Source organism: Mixophyes fleayi, chromosome 7 (genome assembly GCF_038048845.1).
Source record: "Mixophyes fleayi isolate aMixFle1 chromosome 7, aMixFle1.hap1, whole genome shotgun sequence".
NCBI classification, from domain to species: Eukaryota; Metazoa; Chordata; class Amphibia; order Anura; family Limnodynastidae; genus Mixophyes; species Mixophyes fleayi.
Genome location: NC_134408.1, coordinates 100,569,732 through 100,590,358, shown reverse-complemented (window position 1 = coordinate 100,590,358; position 20,627 = coordinate 100,569,732). Strand labels below are relative to the sequence as shown.

The 20,627-nt window shown below is 38.5% G+C and overlaps 1 protein-coding gene across 7 annotated transcripts in view; it reads right to left on the bottom strand.

The window, feature by feature from the left end:
- ADAM23 (ADAM metallopeptidase domain 23) overlaps positions 1-20,627 on the bottom strand; it is a 186,340-nt gene that overhangs the window by 88,408 nt on the left and 77,305 nt on the right. For all 7 annotated transcript variants that reach the window (XM_075180208.1, XM_075180210.1, XM_075180209.1 and 4 more), the window contains exons 4-5: positions 14,533-14,596; positions 218-300 (exon numbers count right to left, since the gene is read on the bottom strand). In XM_075180208.1, coding sequence (XP_075036309.1) covers positions 218-300; positions 14,533-14,596 — 147 coding nt within the window. The remainder of the gene's footprint in view (positions 1-217; positions 301-14,532; positions 14,597-20,627) is intronic.

The window sequence follows — 20,627 nt, the reverse complement described above, 5'->3', positions numbered from 1 at the left end:
ATGCATTATATTTCAATTACTAGAAAAGCAGCTATGTGAATACGGCTTCCATGAATCTGTTACATATATAAATGCAATCGTCTTTTTTTTGCTTTCTAAGCACTGCATATGTGAACACTGTGTAATGTGTGTACTAGAGTAAATACACAAATACATATAAACAGAGGATAAAGAAGTATTAAAAAAAGCCGACATGTAATGCCAACTTTCTCCTTACTGTAAACCATTGCAAGTAGAAATAGCCACTCTTGAGTTTTTGACACCTCTGATTGTACCATGATAGTAGCAGTGCTCTCCTCCCTAAGGAATAAAGAAAGTGTTCACAGTCATGTAAATGGTTAGGATGAAAAATGCATTTTACTCTCATAATCGTGAAAGAAAATGAAAGACATGCACTATGTGGCCTCAATAGGTCAAAACATCATCTCTCCAGGGACCTGTTTTCTTTTAACATTGCTCAAAGTAAAATCATTATATTTAGTTAAAATAATGTATTTATGAAACAGTCATCCTCCAGAGTTGCATACTACATGCTAACAGACATTGTTCCCTATGACAAACTAAACAGTAAACACCTTGTGCACATCATAACTCCTGTCAAAACAATGTTCCATAGTAGGAAAAATGACTGTACAAACTTCTACTATATATATATATATATATATATATATATATATATATATATATATATATATATATGTATATATATATTATACACACACACACACACATATATATATATATATATATATATATATATATATATATATATATACCGATCAGCCACAACATTGAAATCACCTGCCTAATATTGTATCAGTCCCCTTCTTGACGCCAAAACAGCTCCAACATGTTGCGGTGTGGACTCCAAGACATTATCAGCAGTTCCTTTAAGTCCTGTGAGTTGCGGGGTGGGGCCTCCATGGCTCGAACTTTCCAGCACATCCTACAGATGCTCGATTGGATTGACATCTGGGGAATTTGGCGGCCAAGTCAACACCTTGAACTCTTTGTCATGTTCCTCAAACCATTCCTGAACAATTTTTGCAGTGTGGCTGGGCGCATTATCCTGCTGAATGAGGCCGCTGCCATCAGGGAATACGGTTGCCTGGACGGAATTTAGTTGGTCTGCAACAATGTTTAGGTGGGTAGTACGACTCTTGCCTTCTTCAGACAGGGCATCCTGGAGTTATCTTTTCCAGAAGTAAACGATGCACACGCACCCGGCTGTCCACATGATGTAAAAGATAACATGATTCATCAAACCAGGCCACTTTCTTCCATTGCTCCATGATCCAGTTCTGGTGATCACGGTCCCATTGTAGATGCTTTCGGTGGTGGACAGGGGTTACATGGGCACCCTCACCGGTCTGTGGCTGTGCAGCAAGCTGTGATGCACTGTGTGTTCAGACACTTTTCTATCTTAGCTTTAACTTTTTCAGTATATTGTGCTACAGTAGCTTCTGTGGATCAGATGGGCTAGCCTTCGCTCCCCACATGCATCAGTGAGCCTTCGGTGCCCATGACCTTGTCTCCGGTTGACATGTTGTACTTTCTTGGACCACATTTGGTAGGTACTAACCATTGCACACTGGGAACACTCCACAAGACCTGCCGTTTTGGAGAAGCTCTGACTCATTTTTCAAATTCAAGAGCTAACTGGCCACTTGCTACCTAATATATCCCAGCCCTAGACAGGTGCTATTGTTCACTTGTCAGCAGCTGTTTCAATGTTGTATATATATATATATATATATATATATATATATATATATATATATACAAGTTAACCCATGCATGATACTCATGCATTCTAGTCAAATCAAGCTACTTAAGGTGTTAAAAAGGTTCTTGTCATGCATTTGGGCCTAGCCCAGGCCTCCTCAGGGGAAGAGCGTTACTTCCCAATGCAAGCGCCCTTTTTTAACGTGGTTTTGTCCACATGTCACCACCTCATCATTTTTCTCCATCACCTCATCCTTCATCTTCATCGCCACATCCTTCATCAAGCTACTTAAGGTGTTAAAAACTCCCCACTGTCACCCCCGACAACCACCAACCACTCCCAACTGTCACTTCTCCTTTAAGAAATATATAGGTCAGTGTATAACTCTGCCCAGCAGGTGCCGCTGCAGCTTGTTTTTTTTTTCCACACACGCCACTAGGCATTTATATAGTAGATATATATATATATTAGAGATTGTGTGCTGTCCCCCATGTTTCGGTGTTGGATGGGGTTTTGGTTCTGAAACTTCAACGTCTTCATATTTCGGTTTTGCTACCAGTCTTGCCAAACAATTGCAAAAGGTTTTGATTTTGGTTTTCAATCTGGAATTAATCAAAAATTGTGAAAAACAGCTTTCGTTTTGAGCTGTTTTTGCTCCTATATTACTATTTATAGAAACAACATACTTTTCCAGTCATTTTCTATCTATTTTCTAATAATCCCTTCACAACTGTTCCAATTGTCCCCAATTTAGGCCACACTCTGAATTTTGTAGTGAGCTGTCTTTATGAAGGATTTTGTAATTTTGCCATTGTTGCATTTGCTTTCTCCCACTCAATTCCTAAAATAATTAGTCTATACGGTTCTCCAACTCCATCACTTAAATCAGCGTAAATCATCAGCCATCATATCTCCGTCTCTACGTGTGTTTTTTGCCAGAGCCAAATCTGTCAAATGCCTTGTCAAGACATGTTTTGGGCTACCAAATTTGTATCAATGGCCAGGATGTGAAGGACCGGAAGTGACGATCACCATTCCATGGTATCGGAACATATAGTAGCCATGCAGCACTGTTATCAGGCATGTGTTCTGTCTTCATTATAGTAAATATCATTTATTTATATATAGCGGTATGGTAAGGTAAGCCGTGCTCTTGGCTACCGATGGATGTGTAGTCTTTGAATTTCTTTTAGTATGGGTGGAGTCCACCTTCCATCAGCATCATAATTTATTTCTATAGCGATTGCAAATTACATAGCTTTTACAACTGGATATCTACTTGTCTAAATATCTACTGTTAAATGTCTTTAAAAGTAGATTTGTCCCCTATGACAAAGTAACCACTTTGAGCACATCATAACTCCTGTGAAAATTAATTTTCCATAGTAGGAAAAATATCTGTTTTAGATATTTCTTACACCTCACTAATAGAACATATAAATATTATTTATATACATTCAATATTGATATACATGGGTCTTATGTACCAGCTGCACTGCAAGTCTCCTTTACTCTGGGGTTAGATGAAGCTTCCCATAGCGGAATGATTATTCAGCCCTCTCTCCCCATAAATATATATACGAGTCCCCCGTTTGATTCAGCAGGGCCGCGTTACGTTACAGAGCATACAAACAAAGCAAAGTTAGGAAGGCCCTGCTCTTGGCTACTGATGAATGCTCCAGTCATCAAAAAATGTATTGTGTGCGTAGTCTTTGAAAATTTTTAGTATAGGTGCAGACCACCTACCTCTCTCAGCATTATCATTTAATTATATAGGGACAACGAATTTCGTAACTCTTTGCAATTGGGCTTCTACTTTTCTAAATATCTCCTGATGCCTCTGGCCATCTAATGACATTTGGGGGTAAATGTATCAATCTCCGGTTTTGTCAACTCGTGGGAGTTCGGCGAGATGACAGCTAAAATTTAAAGTGGTGCTGCCTTGTAAAGGGAAGTTTCCCTTTACAAGGCAGCGCTGCTTTAAATTTTAGCTGTCATCTCGCCGAACTCCCGCGAGTTGACAAAACCGGAGATTGATACATTTACCCCCTGATTGTTATTGCCTTTTCACTCTTCATGATGCATTCTATGTAATGTTCCAAATTTAGTGTGTACGTATTTTTATCTACTGCATCTTACACTAAATTTTTGTTGTTTAATTTATCTAATGGGCTTCCCTCAGTTAATGGAATGGCAGATGAATTTTTTAGCAGCCGCTGCAATGTTCTACATGTGGCTGCTGAATGTCGAAAATGCCCAGAAAAAACAGTGACATGCAAACGTCCTTTTGTAATATAGCTTTCACTGAATGACCCACTCAAAATTAACAAGTATTGAAAAATAGAAAAGATTAGAATATATAGCCTTTTTTGGGGTGTACAGCTGCGTGCTGACCCTTACACGGGAACAGTATTTTTCAAAATGATTTCAGATGTCAATGGTCCGTGTAAAGTCTCTGAAAGATTTAAATTAAAAGCAATTGGTCAGCAATCTATTCTGCTGAGTAATCTCTACAGAACTGCTTTACAATAATGACACTATTCTGTTGCTTTCTATGTCCCTCTTTGTGACCCTGAACGCTATTTTCAGAGCAGAGCACCGCAGCTAACCTCCTCCCTACATTATGTCTGTTCTAAAATGGCACTTGAGAAAACAAGGGTGGACTATATATATATCGTGAGTATTGCAGAAATAAAATTGCAAAACAAACATGTGTATTACCATAACCTAGCAAAATAAATAATGCATCCCCTGCATTAAATTGTAGGGTATTGAGAAGTAGGAAAGCAACCTGTGGCTTTAAGTCTTCAGTAGAAATTTGTCAATCTCCTGAACACTTTTACTTATGATTCTTTAGACATTTCTTTTAATACTAGGGGTCTAGAAATCAAGTAGCAAATAGCGGTAAATGTGGCGAAAACAGATAGCAGTGGTACAAGTACCCATTAGGAAAAGTTAATATTAGTGCTGCAGCCATGTCCGTCTTTAAAGATAGCTTTTGGTTTTAACTTTTTATGACAGTAAATCTGTCTTAAAACATTTGTGCATTTGCATTCAAATTGACCCTAGTCTCTCTCTCTCTCGCTCGCACTGTGTGTGTGTGTGTGTGTGTTTGGGAATTTAGACTGTAAGCACCAATGGGGCAGGAACTGATGCGAGTGAGTTCTCTGTACAGCGCTGTGGAATTAGTAGCGCTATATAAATAGCTGATGATGATGATGACAGCATGAAAACTGGAGAAAATAGCACATTTTTTTTCTCTTTAATGCCAGTTTTTTAAACTTGGAAATGTATTAACTGCTCTTTTAATAATTATTTAAATAATTTATAATATGGCAGCAAGAAAAACTCATGCAATAATTACCAATATCTTATTGACACATAAATGCTGCTGTTTGACACAGTGACCTCAGTTGGCCTCATTATAATTAGTGTCTAGCACTTGCTATACTGTATTAGGTCAGGTTACACACTCACATGGTGAGAAGAGGTCATTTACAAAGCACAAAACAAGTATTCCACGGTGTAAAATCGTGCCACGTGCACAAGCACGTCTAGATTTTTATCGGGGGTGCATAAATTTATGGAGAAGGGGGCCATGTATGCAGAGCAATAGCAGTTTGCACATTCAAGATAGGAGGAGTTGAGCGCAGTGAAGATGTTCCTACTGAATTACCGAGAAGGCACACCTATAGACATCATTTTGTATAGCAGTGCAAAATTTAGATTTGAATTTTGTGCTTTTTCACTTCCAGGTACGCTCCAACCACTGCAGAGCAGTATTTTTTTTGGGAATGAATTTAAAGCTCTCTTCATAAATGACTTCCAGAGATTTTGGGAAAATATCAGTGTTACAGTAAGTTCTAAACTTCTGTATATAGTGTGAATAGCCTGATTATATTCCTGAAGAGTACGATTACATTTCAGCAAGCAAAGAAGAACATATCTTAACTCTAAAATTAAGACTAAATGTAATTATTAATGTCCTTGAGCTCTAATTAATCTACCGTAAATACTCCCTTCATTTTAACATGTATATTGGCAGATGGGATCTTGTTAATGTCAATTTGTGCATTTTATTCTGGTAAGAAGAATTACTGTATCATGATTCATCAGTTGGAGTATTTTTTTAAAGGGTGATTAAACTAAAACAAAATACATATTTAAATGTTCCACATACTAAAAAGAGGCCTCACCATTCTGGCTTACAGTACTTTCTGGATGCCTCTAGCGTTTGACGTATAACTACAGTGAAATGGGCAGAACTTTCTTTTAAACAGAACATATGTATTAAAGTGTATGGTAAAAGTTATATGAGAAAAACAGGACAATAGTAAACATATGATAAAAATAAAAATGCAGAGCACTAAGAAAGAAGGTATAAATAATGAATAAAACAAAGGAAACTGTGACGGCTTAAAGAAAGGAAAGAATTGTGTGAAGTTTAAGGAGGAGAGAAAAGAAAGACTTCTAAGTAATCGTTGGCTGATACCTATGCTGGGTATTATGGGTCCATTCCAATAGCCTAGGTCTGTGTATCAACACATAAGAAGGTATTGATGATGGCCACCTTTTGTTCTTCTCAACTAAAGGATCTTGGCCTTAGTTTAAAATATAATTTGCTACTTTCCTTACAGACTAATAAAGAAGTAAAATCTCCAGAAAAAATTAAGGTAAATACATTTTTTGTTTCAGATTGACTTGAAAAGGCGGCTTCATGGGAACTTGACTAATTTGGGCCTGCTGAGAAATTGCCCAAGTGGAAAGTTTAAGGATCATCCAAGTCACAATGGCAAATTGGAAGAATTTGCACTTGATTGGGATTCTATTCAATTACAAGCTGCAATCCCAAGCAGGCTAGGAACTCACCCTACCCAGGGTGCTGATCATTGGAGCCCCCGATTTTTGAAGCTGCAGGAGGCGGTGTGACTGCGCAGAACAGTAAAATGCCGCAATCACAGAGATTGCAGCTCCTTATTGGTTCCCACACTCCCCTTCCCAAACCAACAGTTTGGTAAATATACCCCACAAAGTTAAAACAATTGTTTTGCATTTTGTTCTACTTTAATTTGCAATGCCTATAAATAGACTATTTGTGTGTCTATTTATAAATAAACACTGGTTTTAAACAAATTGACTTAAACAAGCTATTATTTTTATGTCTGTATTTGTGTCCTAGACATGTATCCAAAATTAAAATAATATATGCACATGCAGATATTCTAGTTCTGAGTCTCTTTCAATTTAAATAGTTTATATGCACCCATCTGGTAACTGTCTTGTGCTGTCCTGACATGTTATAAGGCAAATGATGAAAAATTACATCCATCTCTGATTTAACATATTTACTTTCATTGAAGAAGCTAGAAAAGGCATTTTAATCTATATAGCTGCTAAGGCTAAACTCTTCTTATTATAAGTGTATTAAGCCTTCCATGTAGCATGCAGGTTACAGATAGTGGTTCAGTATAGGGCTGCTAAAAGCTTTTACACACAGCAATGAATCTAAATGTTACCCAGAGTGACTTTTCTTAATGGGTTTTTGGCTGACGTAAGTTGTAGAAAGCTCAGATTCTTACCTCAGAAATCAGGATCGAATATCCTTATATCTAGATGTGAGAATATATTCAACTGCTAAAACAAAAGTCCTACAGCAATTACAGGGGAGGGCTGGCAAATTTCAGCCCAGGAGGGCAAATCTCGACTTAGCAGCCTATTAAGATTATTTTAAAGGAACAAAAAACTCCAAAAACATGCTGGTAGGTTAATTGGCTGCTATCAAAAAAAAAAAAAAAAAAAAAAAAAAATTGACCCTAGTCTCTACCTCTCTGTCTGTATGTATCTGTATATGTATATGTCTATGTGTGTGTGTGTGTGTGTGTGTCTATATTAGGGAATTTAGACTGTAAGCTCCAATGGGGCAGGGACTGATGTGAATGAGTTCTCTGTACAGCGCTGCGGAATTAGTGGCGCTATATAAATAAATGATGATGATGATGATGATGAAATGCAGGCCCAAGGTAGCCCACGGTAGCCCAAGGTAGCCCACTATGGGACCGGCTCGGGGGACACATGTTCTCCAGCCCCCAGCCCAATCTGCCCCTGAGCAATTATGATTAAAAGTGTGACACGTTGCGCTTTTGTCTCCAAAACCATGGTACATTGTGAGATTTATGTCATGATTAAACCTATAAGACAAATTAAATGGCAGATGTATATTTTAGATACTGCAATGTACTAAGTATGAAAAAAAGTCAAAACATTTTTACATGTGTAGTAGCAAACAAAATAAAGAATAATGGCCCTTTCCATTAAAAGCTTCACTTTTTATTACAAATAATGAAAGCAAAAAGACAATACAAGTAAGTATAGGGGAATGACTTTGAGTGAAGACAAAATTAGCGAATTAACTGTGAGAGAAGAAAAGGACAGGGAACGGACTGTGAAAGAGGCCAAGGATAGGGAATGGACTATTACTGAAGACAATGATAGGGAACAGACTGAGAAAAGACAAGGATAGTGTGCTGACTGTGAGTGAAGACAAGAATAGGGACTATCTCTGAGAGAAAACAAGCATGAGGAATTGCTGAGAGAAGACAATAATGGGTCTGACTGCAAGAGAATTTAAGGATCGGGACTGAATACAATAGAATTTAAACATGGGCACTGTCTGCAAGAAACTATAAGAATGTAGACTGACTGTAAGATAATATAGGCATCAGGATGTACTGTGAATGAAGGATAAACTTGTGGGACAGTCGCAAGAGAGGGAAGGATAGCAACTTGCTGTAAGAAACACCAAACACTATGTGAGAAAATAAGATTAGGAAGTGGTTGGGATAAAAGGAAGGTAAGTGGCCACGAGGAAGGACAAGGATGGGAATGGTCAGGGATGGGTACTAGTTATTACAATGGACTAGGATGGGGAGTGATTGTGTGAAAAAAATAATGAGGAATGGTTGTGAAAGAGGATAAGGTGGGTTCCAGGTGTGAGAAAGAAAAGGATGGGAACCTGCTGTGAAAGACATTTAAGGTTGGGACTAGAATAGGAAGTCACTGTGAGAGAGGACATGTCTGGGTACCAGTTGTGAGGAAAGGTACGGATGGGGATTGACTGTGAAAGAAGACAAGTTGTGAGTATGAAAAAATGGAGAGATCTGAGATTATCTATGTCACACATTTTTATTTGGCTACTAATTTACAAAAAACAAATTAGTAGGTGTAGTGCTAGATATTGATATTAGCCTATGAATTTCAGCTTCCTCCATTCACCACACCTCCCCCAATCCATTTTCATCCTCCATCACCTTTTCACACAAGCCACTACCAATCTTTATTATTCAAACTAGGAAACTGAGACATGCTTCAAACACTCTCAAAGTACTCATTGTGGAACCGCACAGGTTCTGTTCTGCAGTAGTTTCAGCCTTTCACAGGTATTTTGAATGCGAGAACAGCTGATCTGCAGTGCTGGCATTGCACACTTCCACTTCATTATTTTTCCCACACTACCATCCAGAATCATGTCTATATACCTATAATGCATTCACTTTTTGTAGCATTCACATTAAAAGGTGAAGACCCCAAGAAATATCTGGTGTGGACTAATTTATTATTTTCACAATCTTATTTCATGACTGTGTTATTAAACAGCAATCCTTCCACAAGTAGTGAGTTAACACAGCATGTCTGAGAAATATGCACTCACAAAATCTTGCACTTACTCATACTCATGGATTTACAATTGCAGTGTCCATGCTGTACTAAGAGAGAATCCTGCTGGTAGGTTAACTAAATGGAGCGCACACAACGTTGTGTGACTTGAGAAAATGTACTGTTAACTGTACATAGAAGCCAACGAACCACTACGATCAGAAGAACCAACTATTATGAAATACATAGTAGAATCCTTGTTTACTTTTGCCAAGCCATAATCTTTGGAAAAGCATTTGAAGGAGGCATCCTGTGACTAATCAACAAGAAATTGTTTGGCATAGTGTACAATTAAATAATTAATTTATTCTTTGTTTTTTAACCTGTACCCATTCGTTGTTATATACTGAAAATGTTTACATTCTAATTTTATTAATTACCAGAGTTACTGAAGAAAGAATACAAGATACAGATGTGTATGTATAGCTGTAGCAATCAACGCAGCTGATATGGTGACTGAAGGAATGGGATCCTGTCAGCAAGACAGAAGTGCCAGTCCATCAGGCAACACTATTACTGACACTATAATGTGACTGCACTTTAATTATTATGGCTGCACTGGATAATGATTTACTGAATCGGTGAGGGGGAAAGTGCAGAAGTGGAAGAGGCCAGACATGTCCAAAACTAGGAAGTTGAGGTTCCTATGGAGTTACCTTGTGGGCCACTCCACTGCCCAATACTCTGCACTCTGCACTGTATGAGTGTAAGTGGAAGCTTACTAAGCCCCTGCTGACCGTGATCACCACACTCAGAGGAGAAGGCAGAGGGGGGTGGAGCTCAGAGCAGCACAGGTGGTTATGCCCATTAGGATAGGTACAGCAATGCGCTGACTAGTGACACAATGGTGTGCACATTATATGATTGTGTAATTGGCTGCTATCAAATTGACCCTAGTCTCTGTGTGTGTGTGTGTGTCTATATTAGGGAATCTAGACTGTAAGCTCCAATGGGGCAGGGACTGATGTGAATGAGTTCTCTGTACAGCGCTGCGGAATTAGTGGCGCTATATAAATAAATGATGATGATGATGATGGTGGTAGCACGTGGGTGAGGTGTAGGACTAGAACGGTTGGTGGAGTGCTGCCCATGAAAGTGGCAAGACTAATGAAGGTTGAAGTCAGTAGCAAAAAGTAAAATAAAGTAAGTTTGGGGAAAAAACAGTTATCTTAGTTTTCATGGAAAATCTTTTGTATACTTGGTCTTATCTGTCACTGTGACTTCACTATATGTTTTAACCCCTATCCCAAAAAAACAGGAGAGCTACATGGAAATTGGGCTATGTGATCCAGTAGTTTCTTATTACTCCTCTGATTGTTTTGCATAAATAATTGGAAATTCCTGTGTTGAATCATCATGTGAAAGTATGCTGTTTTTATGGGAGATAAAGAATGTCATAATTTGTGGGCACACTATGGGCCTGAGTCATTAATGAGAGCGAAACATAAAAAAGGAGTAACTTTGCACCTGGGCAAAACCATGTTGCATTGAAGGGGGAGGTAAATTTATATGAAAAAACAGACATATATAACTTATGTGCAAAATAATAAACTCATTTGCACCCCTTGCATTGTAACATGGTTTGTCCCGGAGGTTTGTCCCGGACAACATTTACTCCTTTTTTTGCCTTACTTTCCTTAATGACTCAGGCCCTATAAGAACATGTAATCAGAAACCACATTTCCAACATGTATACAATCAGATGCGGTGCCATGTCAGGGTAATAAACCCTGCAATAACCAGAGAAGACTAGGATATGTCCACTTTCCAATTTTCATTTTTTTTCAAGCAATCTGCTGGGCTCTGTCCCATCAATGTTTCCAGTCATGTACAGTTACGCAAGTTGTTTTACTCAGATGATTTGTTGCTGTGAATTACAGATACCAAGTTTGTGAAGAATAAAGCAAAGTGACCTAATTCTACATCATCATGGATGCCAGGAATGAGTTATGTAAATTTGAAACTACAGCCAAAGAAATGTTAATGTGCTGTAGAGAATGTTAAATTGCATTGTCTTACATTTCTTTAACACTCGCATTGCCATGTAGTTATTATCCACCAACACCTGCCCCACATTTAGGCAGGGACACACTTCAGAACTTTAGTGATCTGTGGGAAACCAGCTCACATACAGGAGGCCTTCTGTCTTATACTACCCAGCTTTACCTTGAGAGTTGTGGAAGATATTCGCCTACAAATTTCTTCTTTTAAATATATATAAATAGATTGTGCATATTTTTAGCGGTCATTGTATACAATTCAAAAAAATTGTTACTACAAATATTCCATTTGACCCTCACCCAATTGTCCCAAAATACTGTATTTTTTACTCCACATTTATGTGGGTAAGGGAATATGGCCAAAAAACACACACAAAGAAACATGTACATGTAAACTGTATTAGTACCTGCATATATAAACCAGACCCAACACAAGTTTAAAAATTGTGTGCAAGTGTTTCTGATGTGTGTCTGACATAAACCTGTAACAAATGCTACTGGTGCAGAGCTGCACGCACCTTGTCACTGGCCCAACTTTCATATCAGTGATCTAGCCTTCCAAACTTTTGCAGAAATTGAGCTGCTCAGCCTCAGACAGCCTCTCAGCCCTATTTTTAAACAAATAGACTAGCACTTACATGGACCTTATAGGGCCTGATTCATCAAGGAATGTAAATGCCAGATTTGTGCGTATAATCTGCAAATTTAATTTGTGCATGCCCAGAACCATCCAACGGAATCAGCCAACATTCAATTCATCTTCGTACGCCTTGATGAATCAAGCTCATAGCCCAAGATCTATTTACCTTAAGACCTTTCTTGTTGAAAAAAAGGTTAAACATATTTAAAATAAATGATTTTTTGTAAAAAAAAACTAACAAAAAAAATTCAATTTATACAGCTACTATAACTCTCTAATAGCTTAACATTAAAGGTTTTACTGCAATTCCATGGCTATCCTCATGATTTGCTGTTGAATCATTGTAAATATACAGGTTGTGGTGAGAACTGCAGTTTATGCTGAATTAGAGCACACTGTGAGTATTGATTTGCTGGTCAATTATAGTGTAATACAAATAAATAAATAATTAATAAAGTAGCAGCCTAAGGACTTTATATAATAAAAACTAGCCCGAGGCTGATCAGTGCAGGGGCGGGAGTGGAAGGGGGACGATGACAAAATGCCTCCCTCATCCCAGTCCTATGCTGAAAAGTAATTAACAAGTTTAGGGTTTCTGGAATACCACCCCAATGGTCTCAGTATAATGATACGGGATCCCTAAAAACCATATCAAAAGAGTAAGATAAAGTAAATAAAAAGTAAATAAATAAACACTCAAACACAATTTTCAATTTAACGTTAATTAAATAACAATTCCCCCAAATTCTTATTCATCACTTTATTATATATAAAAAAATAGTTCTTATTTCTTGATCCATCATAGTCCTAATGGTAAAAAATATCCCCCAACCCCAACAAAAATAACAAGTGACCCACACATTACGAACAACTGTCAGTAAATTATTAAAATGGGGAAACTCCAGGACTACCTATCCACCACCAGCTAACCACAAGCATTTCCTACACTGGCCACTGGTGATTGGCTGGTGGTGAAATACCATTTAGTGGTGGTTATTTGTACCGAATGGGTGGGGCTTTTTCAGGGGATTTTTCTGTGATGTGTTACTTCCCCCTTTGGCCTACAATAGTTAAAGAAGATTTTATTTTTGAACAGGACTGTGATGATTCAAGAAAGAAGAAAAGAAGATTGTATTTTCTTATTTAATGAATTGATACACAGCAGGTTTGGAAAATTTTTTACTCAATTTGAAAAAAATGTGTGACTTTATAATTTTACTCTTAGTATAATGGCCCATTCCAGCCATTAATAACTGGATAGTTGCCACTCCAGGGGTCCTATTCTTGCTAACTATGCCTGTTCAGCAGAGGGCATGGAGTTAACATAGTAAATTGATTCACAAAGCACTGTATGCATGTGCTGCATATATTTCAATCATCTGAGAAGTATATCACGATTCTCTCTGGCATCTGGTGGCAGAAAAATATATTGCAGGAAATTTCAATATCACACATTGGGAAATACACGTGACACAATGACATGTGTTTTCTTAAAGCGGTAGCAGGCAGAAGAATAATTATATAATCCAGTGTTAGCAAACAATTTTTTGTGTGCACATTAAGAAAGAAGTAATTTCCGACTAAACTGATAAAAATAGGTCTGGTAAAGGAGGTGTAAGATACCTCTGATCCTTAAGCAATGCTGTCATTGGCAGTAACTCCTTGATGTATTGGGCAAAGCCTTAGAGCTTTTTGCCATTTGATTAATGTGCACCTATATCTCTCTTGTCCTTTTAGCTACATTAACCATTTACATAAATTTCACACTAGTTAAGGATCATTGTCTGGTCAATTAAATTTAAAAAACAAGAACTTCACTCTGACATTGAACTTGTCAATTCCATGGGTATCCAGCAGGAAGCAGAGCACTGTCTCAGGTTGTCTGGTAGCACTGTATTACCTGCAGTTATATATGTATTTGTGGAGTTCACCATGAGCCATAAAACCCGAAAGCGACAGTAAATTTAGCTAAATGTAAAACAGGTTCCCTATATATGAGCTGCAGACAGAAATCTGGGGAAGCAACAGATTGCATAGGGTGGCAGTGGCGGAACTACCATGGAGATAATGGGGCCCGCTGCATGGTAGATGCAGAGGGTCGGGAGCCCCGGTTCCCTCCTTCACCCCTCATTGCACTTGGGCCCACCGCTCGTTATTTCCATCTGTGCAGGGTGGGTTATAAGTGCACCGATCCCGCAGTCCCTGCAAAAACACAGCCCATTTTATGAAACCGCTCACATATTCCTGGAATGCAGTGAAGATTCTTTTTGTATTTGGCTGCTAGCTAATGTACCTTTAATCATATCATGCAGCACACTTTGTACCGCATTTCTAATACTACTCTCGATCATCTCAGGTCAGAAATAGACAATATTGGTAATTGGCTGCTGAGCATCATGGGATACATAGTTCAGCAATAGCTGGAATTCTGTGATATAATGTAGTCACATTACCTTATTTAGTTTGGTCTGTCCTTCAGTGTACTCAATCTCCACGTAATCTGAAGACAGAAGGCCACTGGAAAAAACAAAGAATAACAGATGATATCCATACATAAGGCCACTGCAACTGGATAAACTTGCACTGTCTGTATTTAATATCCTATGATATACCTATTATTATAACTATATTATTACCATTTATTTATACAGCATAGTCAGCAACACTTTGGAATTGAGAACAAACAAAGTAATAAACAAGGCTGGGTATTAACAAGTAGACAAATAGGTAGGAGGGTCTTGCTGGCAAGCTTACAATTTAAGGAATATATGCTTAAGGGAGCTATATGATGCAGTCACACAGCAATGCTGGCTGTTCAAGTACAGAAAGAGAATAAATGCAATTTTTGCATGAACTTTACAGAGGGGTGGTAATCAGTGTACAATATGTTAGGGAGATTAAGAAGGATGGTTCAGGAATTTGATAAGCTTGTTTTTAAGAAGTGATTTTTCACTGAAGGTTCGGAGGTTAGGTTTATGTCTTGCCGTATGGGGGAGAGAATTTCTCAAGTGGGCCAGCCCAAAGAGTCGGGGAATGGGAGTAAGTAATGAGTGAGGATGAGAGATGCACATCTTGGACCTAGTTGAGGAGTTGAGTTTAAGTAAGTGAAAAGATGTATATTGATATGGTTTTGTATGCTACTAGAAGTATTTTAAATTGGATTCAAATGTAGGGACTAACTTTTAATAAAAACTGCATTCAAAATGGATTTTCAGGGTGGAAGTTTAGTTGGGGAAGGCCAGTAAGAAGTGAACTGTAGGGAATTATGAGTGCACGAATTAAAGCTTTTGCAGTTTGACACATGAGCATATTCTGGAGAGGTTTCTTAGATGCATGTAACAGGAGATAGATTGGATGTGGAGATTAAAGGGCAGCCGTGTGTCAGAGATGTCACCTAGGTAGTGAGGTTGAATGGTAGGGTTTACTGAAATAGAGATGTCAAGTAGATAGCTTCCATTTACTGGCGGGAATATTTATAGCTCAGTTTTTAAGATATTGAGTTGAGGTGGCGAGATGACATCCATGATGGAATGGCAGAGAGACATGTGAAAGCTCCATAGAGGATAGATACATGTGGGTGTCCACCGCAAAGAGGTGATATTGAAACGCAAAAGAGCTTATTTGTTTTCCAAGAGAAGCGGTACCGACAGAGAGTAGAGGGTCTAGGATTGAGCCTTGTGGTAATCTAATAGAGGAAGCAGAGAGGAGGTGGATCCAGATAAATTAGTAATTCAAATCCTAATGTAAATACATCTATTCCCGCATTGGCACTTTTCTGGCATTCACAAACACCAGCAGCGACTTAAATAGAAATTTTGACGCCCCCTAACCCTATGCTGTAATCAAATTAACTTAAATATTCATTATCGTGTGCCCCCTTCAGCTTTGCCCCCGGGGTGGTTACCCCTTTTGCACAGCCCTAGGTATAGCCCTGGACACCAGCATAGATTTTAGGAGACTTTCAGAAATAAATGATAATGAATCCCTTACTATTTGAAGCTGCAAACACCCCAAACCTTTAAAACATGTAAAATAACACATACTGAATGCATGTTATTACCCATATTGGAGGCAATAATACACATTTGGGAACAAAGGAAAGGATGTATACATCAGAATTAGAAGAGTGACTATTTGGAAGAAAAGAAGGACAGGGAAATAATATCCCATAGAACAATATACAATTGGAAGGCATGCTTAAATTAAAAAACAAAAAAGCATAATGTATACAGTGAGGAAGAAACAACAATGACACTGCAGAATAATGGTTTTGAATGCATTGGACAGCAAACACTAAAACAAACATAAACCATTTAATAAAAGAAACAATAAACTGAATATACAGTAGCATACCCTGCTCTTGTTCACACTTTTTATGGTAATATGTAAACAGAGTAAATAACTTCAGAATACTTTTTTATAGATTTACATTACAGTACAATTCCGAAACACAATTTGCTTTGTGCTTTACCTGCTCACTTCAAGGGGAGGGACTCTGCATATTCCCAAATCATATACCTGACATCAGCAGTTTTGAAATCCCCAGAGTAAAGAGCAATTTGCGTCAGAGATTTCAAAACTGCTGATGTTGTGCAGACGACTTGGTGGTTGGGAGTGATTCATATCCCTGAAGAAAGGACAGCTGTACAGATTTGTCTCTTGCAGGTAATATTTGAGACACTCCATTAGAGAGAGTATCTAACCAAATTAGTAACCTCTATTTACAAAATTAACAATTTTGTTCTATTAATATATAATTCCGAAAAAACAGGTAGCTATTTCCTTTAACTTCTTTTTGACTTAATGTTTTGCTTTGATAATAGAGGCAGTGTCGGACTGGCCCTCCGGGGTGACGGGGTATTTCCCGGAGGGCCCCGATGCCTGGTGAGATGAGTAGCTCGTGTTTTTTTAGGGGGAGGTCTACGTGGGGTACGGGTGTGGGGGTGGTGGTGATCAATGGCATTGGTAGTCAGTGGACAGCAACAGGCATCCAATCACTAGGCTGCCTATTGCTGTATAGAGTCCCACAGTGCTGCACGGCAGACAGGAGGTCTCACTTCACTTCCTGTTTCTGAATCTGGTTGGGCAGTCCCAAATTTGGGTCACTGTCTCGCTTAATCAGGATTTGGTCCGACTACAAGGACAGTTGGGAGGTATGTCCTGCTTCACACTGTTTTGCTTGTGAAGGCAGAACTGCCTGCAACTAAAAGTAGTACACACAGTTTTGCCTGTGTATTTGTCTGAAATGATACCCCTGTCTTAATTGCACCAGGCTCCCCAACACCCCCTTTGCAGTGCTACATAGAATTAGGTGGGCCCCAGTCATTGGTTTCCCTGGTGGGCCCTTCATGCCCCAGTCCGACACTGAATAGTGTTACCAGTGGCTACATGTGGGAAGAGGAGTATTGTATACTGGATGGTGGCACCCAGACAGGTATTTCTACTATCAGAAAAAAAAACACAAGGGGGTGGAATAGGCACTTAATAAAAGTATTAAGATGGTGGTCATCCCCTTGAAGTAGGGGTACTATTATTTTGAAACAGAAAACTGGGACACCCATGAGGCTTAATATTTACTCAGACCTTAAAAGTCACCCTACGCTTTCTTTGAGCATAAAATATTTGTAAAGTAAATAAAAACTTAGAGCAAGCAATCCCTGATATATTCACGTGTGCCTTAGGTGTCTGCGAACTATGCTAAACAACCACTAAGGTTAACATAATATGTGCTGAAGTCAATTCAAAAACCCTCCACTACAAAAACTTTTCACCAAAAGGCTTCTTATTAAAAGTAGGTAGTCATCTATCACTGCTATAAAATTGTTCTGCTATTCTGCATATACTGTTTATATTTTACACTGATAAAGGCCAACAAGCCTTAAATAATGGTATGCAGGTTGGATATAGTTGGCAATGCATATTTACATGTATCTGTGCTATAAGCCACGTTGTTCTGGATGCAAAATTGGCCTACAGGGACATATGAGGAGCAATTCACTTGTCTACAGCGACAATCCCTTAAATGAGGATTAAATCCCTCATTTGTTTGGATTTATGAGGCAAACCTATTTTATAGCACATAAATTATTATTATTATTTTTTTTTTATTATTATTAATAACACCCATAGCTCCCATAGCTCCGAACATTCAGAATCCCGAAAGCGGGACAAAATAAGCCCCTCCCCATACAAACTCCACCCAGTGACACCCCCATGTTGCCTACAAATGTCCATATTTGGTCAAAAAACAACCTCTTTCCCATTAAGCACCGCCCCTCTTGTAGGCAGCGATTTGGGACATCCCGTCAAAATAGGGACAGTTGGGAGGTATGATTAACCTTTATAATTATCTCACTAGCACACTCTACAGTGCTTTCAATTGAGATATATAAATGCCTTCTGTTGTACTGCTGTAAAATACTATAAATTGTAAATTGTATTACACAGGGGCATCATTTACAGTTGGACGCATTTGTACAACGAACATACATAGACAAAGATGTACGCAAAAAATAAGCATACTTACGTGTGTATGTTGAGATGAACATATCTCAAGATGCGTCCAACTGAAAAACAGTATTATTTGCTCAAGTTTGTATACTTATGCCTAGCAATAGCATAGGGATGCCCATTGACAGTTTTAGTGGCAAATGCTTAAGTCACATTAGCTTATTTGTACACAATATAATAATGTAATAAAATTGCATATACACAAGAGAGACTTGTGTCTTGTTAAAAATAAATGCGAAAGTTGCATTTTCCATTAAAAAATATAATTAAAAACACACACACCTTTGTTCACCCCTTTAAAAATCCAATAGAAATCTCCTTATCTACAATAGTCCAATTGGAAATGACAAATAAGTAAATGCGATTACAAGGGGGCAAATTTATATAATATAGCCGCAATGCTAATCATCAGCTGGAGAGGTTAATATGCAATCAGCCAATCATAGTCAGTGCTGCTGAATGTCATTATTGTTATTGCATGTCTTTCCACCCGCCCTCCAGATATACCTCCTTATTATGTCGCAATTATGTGAACACACCCTCACCGTTCTAAACTTATGCTTATCCACCTTCCAAATGTAAGAGGAAAATCTTCAAGTCTACGATACACAAAAATCTAGGTACAGAAACACTTTTGCTGCACATTAACAGTATGTAAATGCACATATTACGCCAAACAAATTGGTGGACACCCAACTCTAAATGATACCCAGAATGTTCAATACAACTTCAAACAAAAATCTGATGGAAATGGTATTACACCCGAGTGTTGTTGGACTTGTTACATTTGAGTCAACTGGGTTATTGCTACATCCACATTTAAGATTTTTTCACTGGGCAAGGAGTGAATTTCAGCATATAGGAGCGTGAAAAATGTATTTGCATCCAGCCTCCCTGCATGGCTGATAAAAAGTTTCCATGTGGACATAACATTAGACATTAAGGGCCTCATTTAGATTAAGTCCCAATTTTGTCTCCAGAATGTAATCCGCAATGTTGCAACCTAACATGTATTTTGTGTTATTATTATTATTATTATTATTATTATTATTATTATTATTATTAATAACCTTTATTTATAGGGCACCACAAGAGGTCAGCGGCACTGTACAGAGGGAAAACAACAAGATGGTACATGATATAACAGTATAATACAGTAAACAAAAAACACTACAGCTCTCAACACAGCTACTGGGTGCAAGAAGTATATTCAGTGCAGGCTGAAACCTGTGCCCATTAGTTTGGGCACAACTAACAGGATTAGAGCCAACGATAGAGGTGCAAATACAATGGAGGAGTGGAGTCAATGGGCAGAGAGCCGGATGGAGAAGGTGCACAGTTTAGCTTGTGAGAAAAAGTTATAGGTAATGAGACTAGCACGGAAGAGGGCCCTGCTCACTAGAGTTTACAATCTAAAGGGAAAGGGGCTGACAAATGGTGACACATTATGGTGAGCTAATGTAAGGGGATCTGAGGATAAGGAGCAAGAGTGGGAGAGATGGAGGATGAAAGAGGGTGAGCTATACTACATGGTAAAATGGTTAAGTGGAGGACTGCTATGCTTTTCTAAACAGGTGGCTTTTCAAAGACCTTTTTAAGCTATACTGGCAAGGGGATAGTCTGATAGAACGAAGGAGATAGTTCCAGTAGTGGGGGCAGCACAGGAGAAATCTTGGATAAGGGAGTGTGATGTGGATACCAGAGGGGAAGAAAGGTGACGTCATTGGCCAACTGGAGGGGGCAGGAAAGAGTATGTATGGAAATGAGGTTGGAGATGTAGGTAGTATTGGAGTTGGAGAGGGCCTTGTATGTGAGGGTGAGGAATTTAAAGAAGATTCTTTAGGGGAAGAGGAGCCAGTGTAAGGTTTGGCAGACAGGGGAGGCAGATGTGAAGCGGCGAGAGAGAAAGATAAGTCTAGCGGCCACATTAAGTATAGATAGAAGAGGAGGGAGATGGGAAGCCAGTGAGGAGCAGTTTGCAGTAGTTGAGATAAGAAATGATCAGTGAGTGGATAAGAGTTTTGGCAGCATCCTAGGA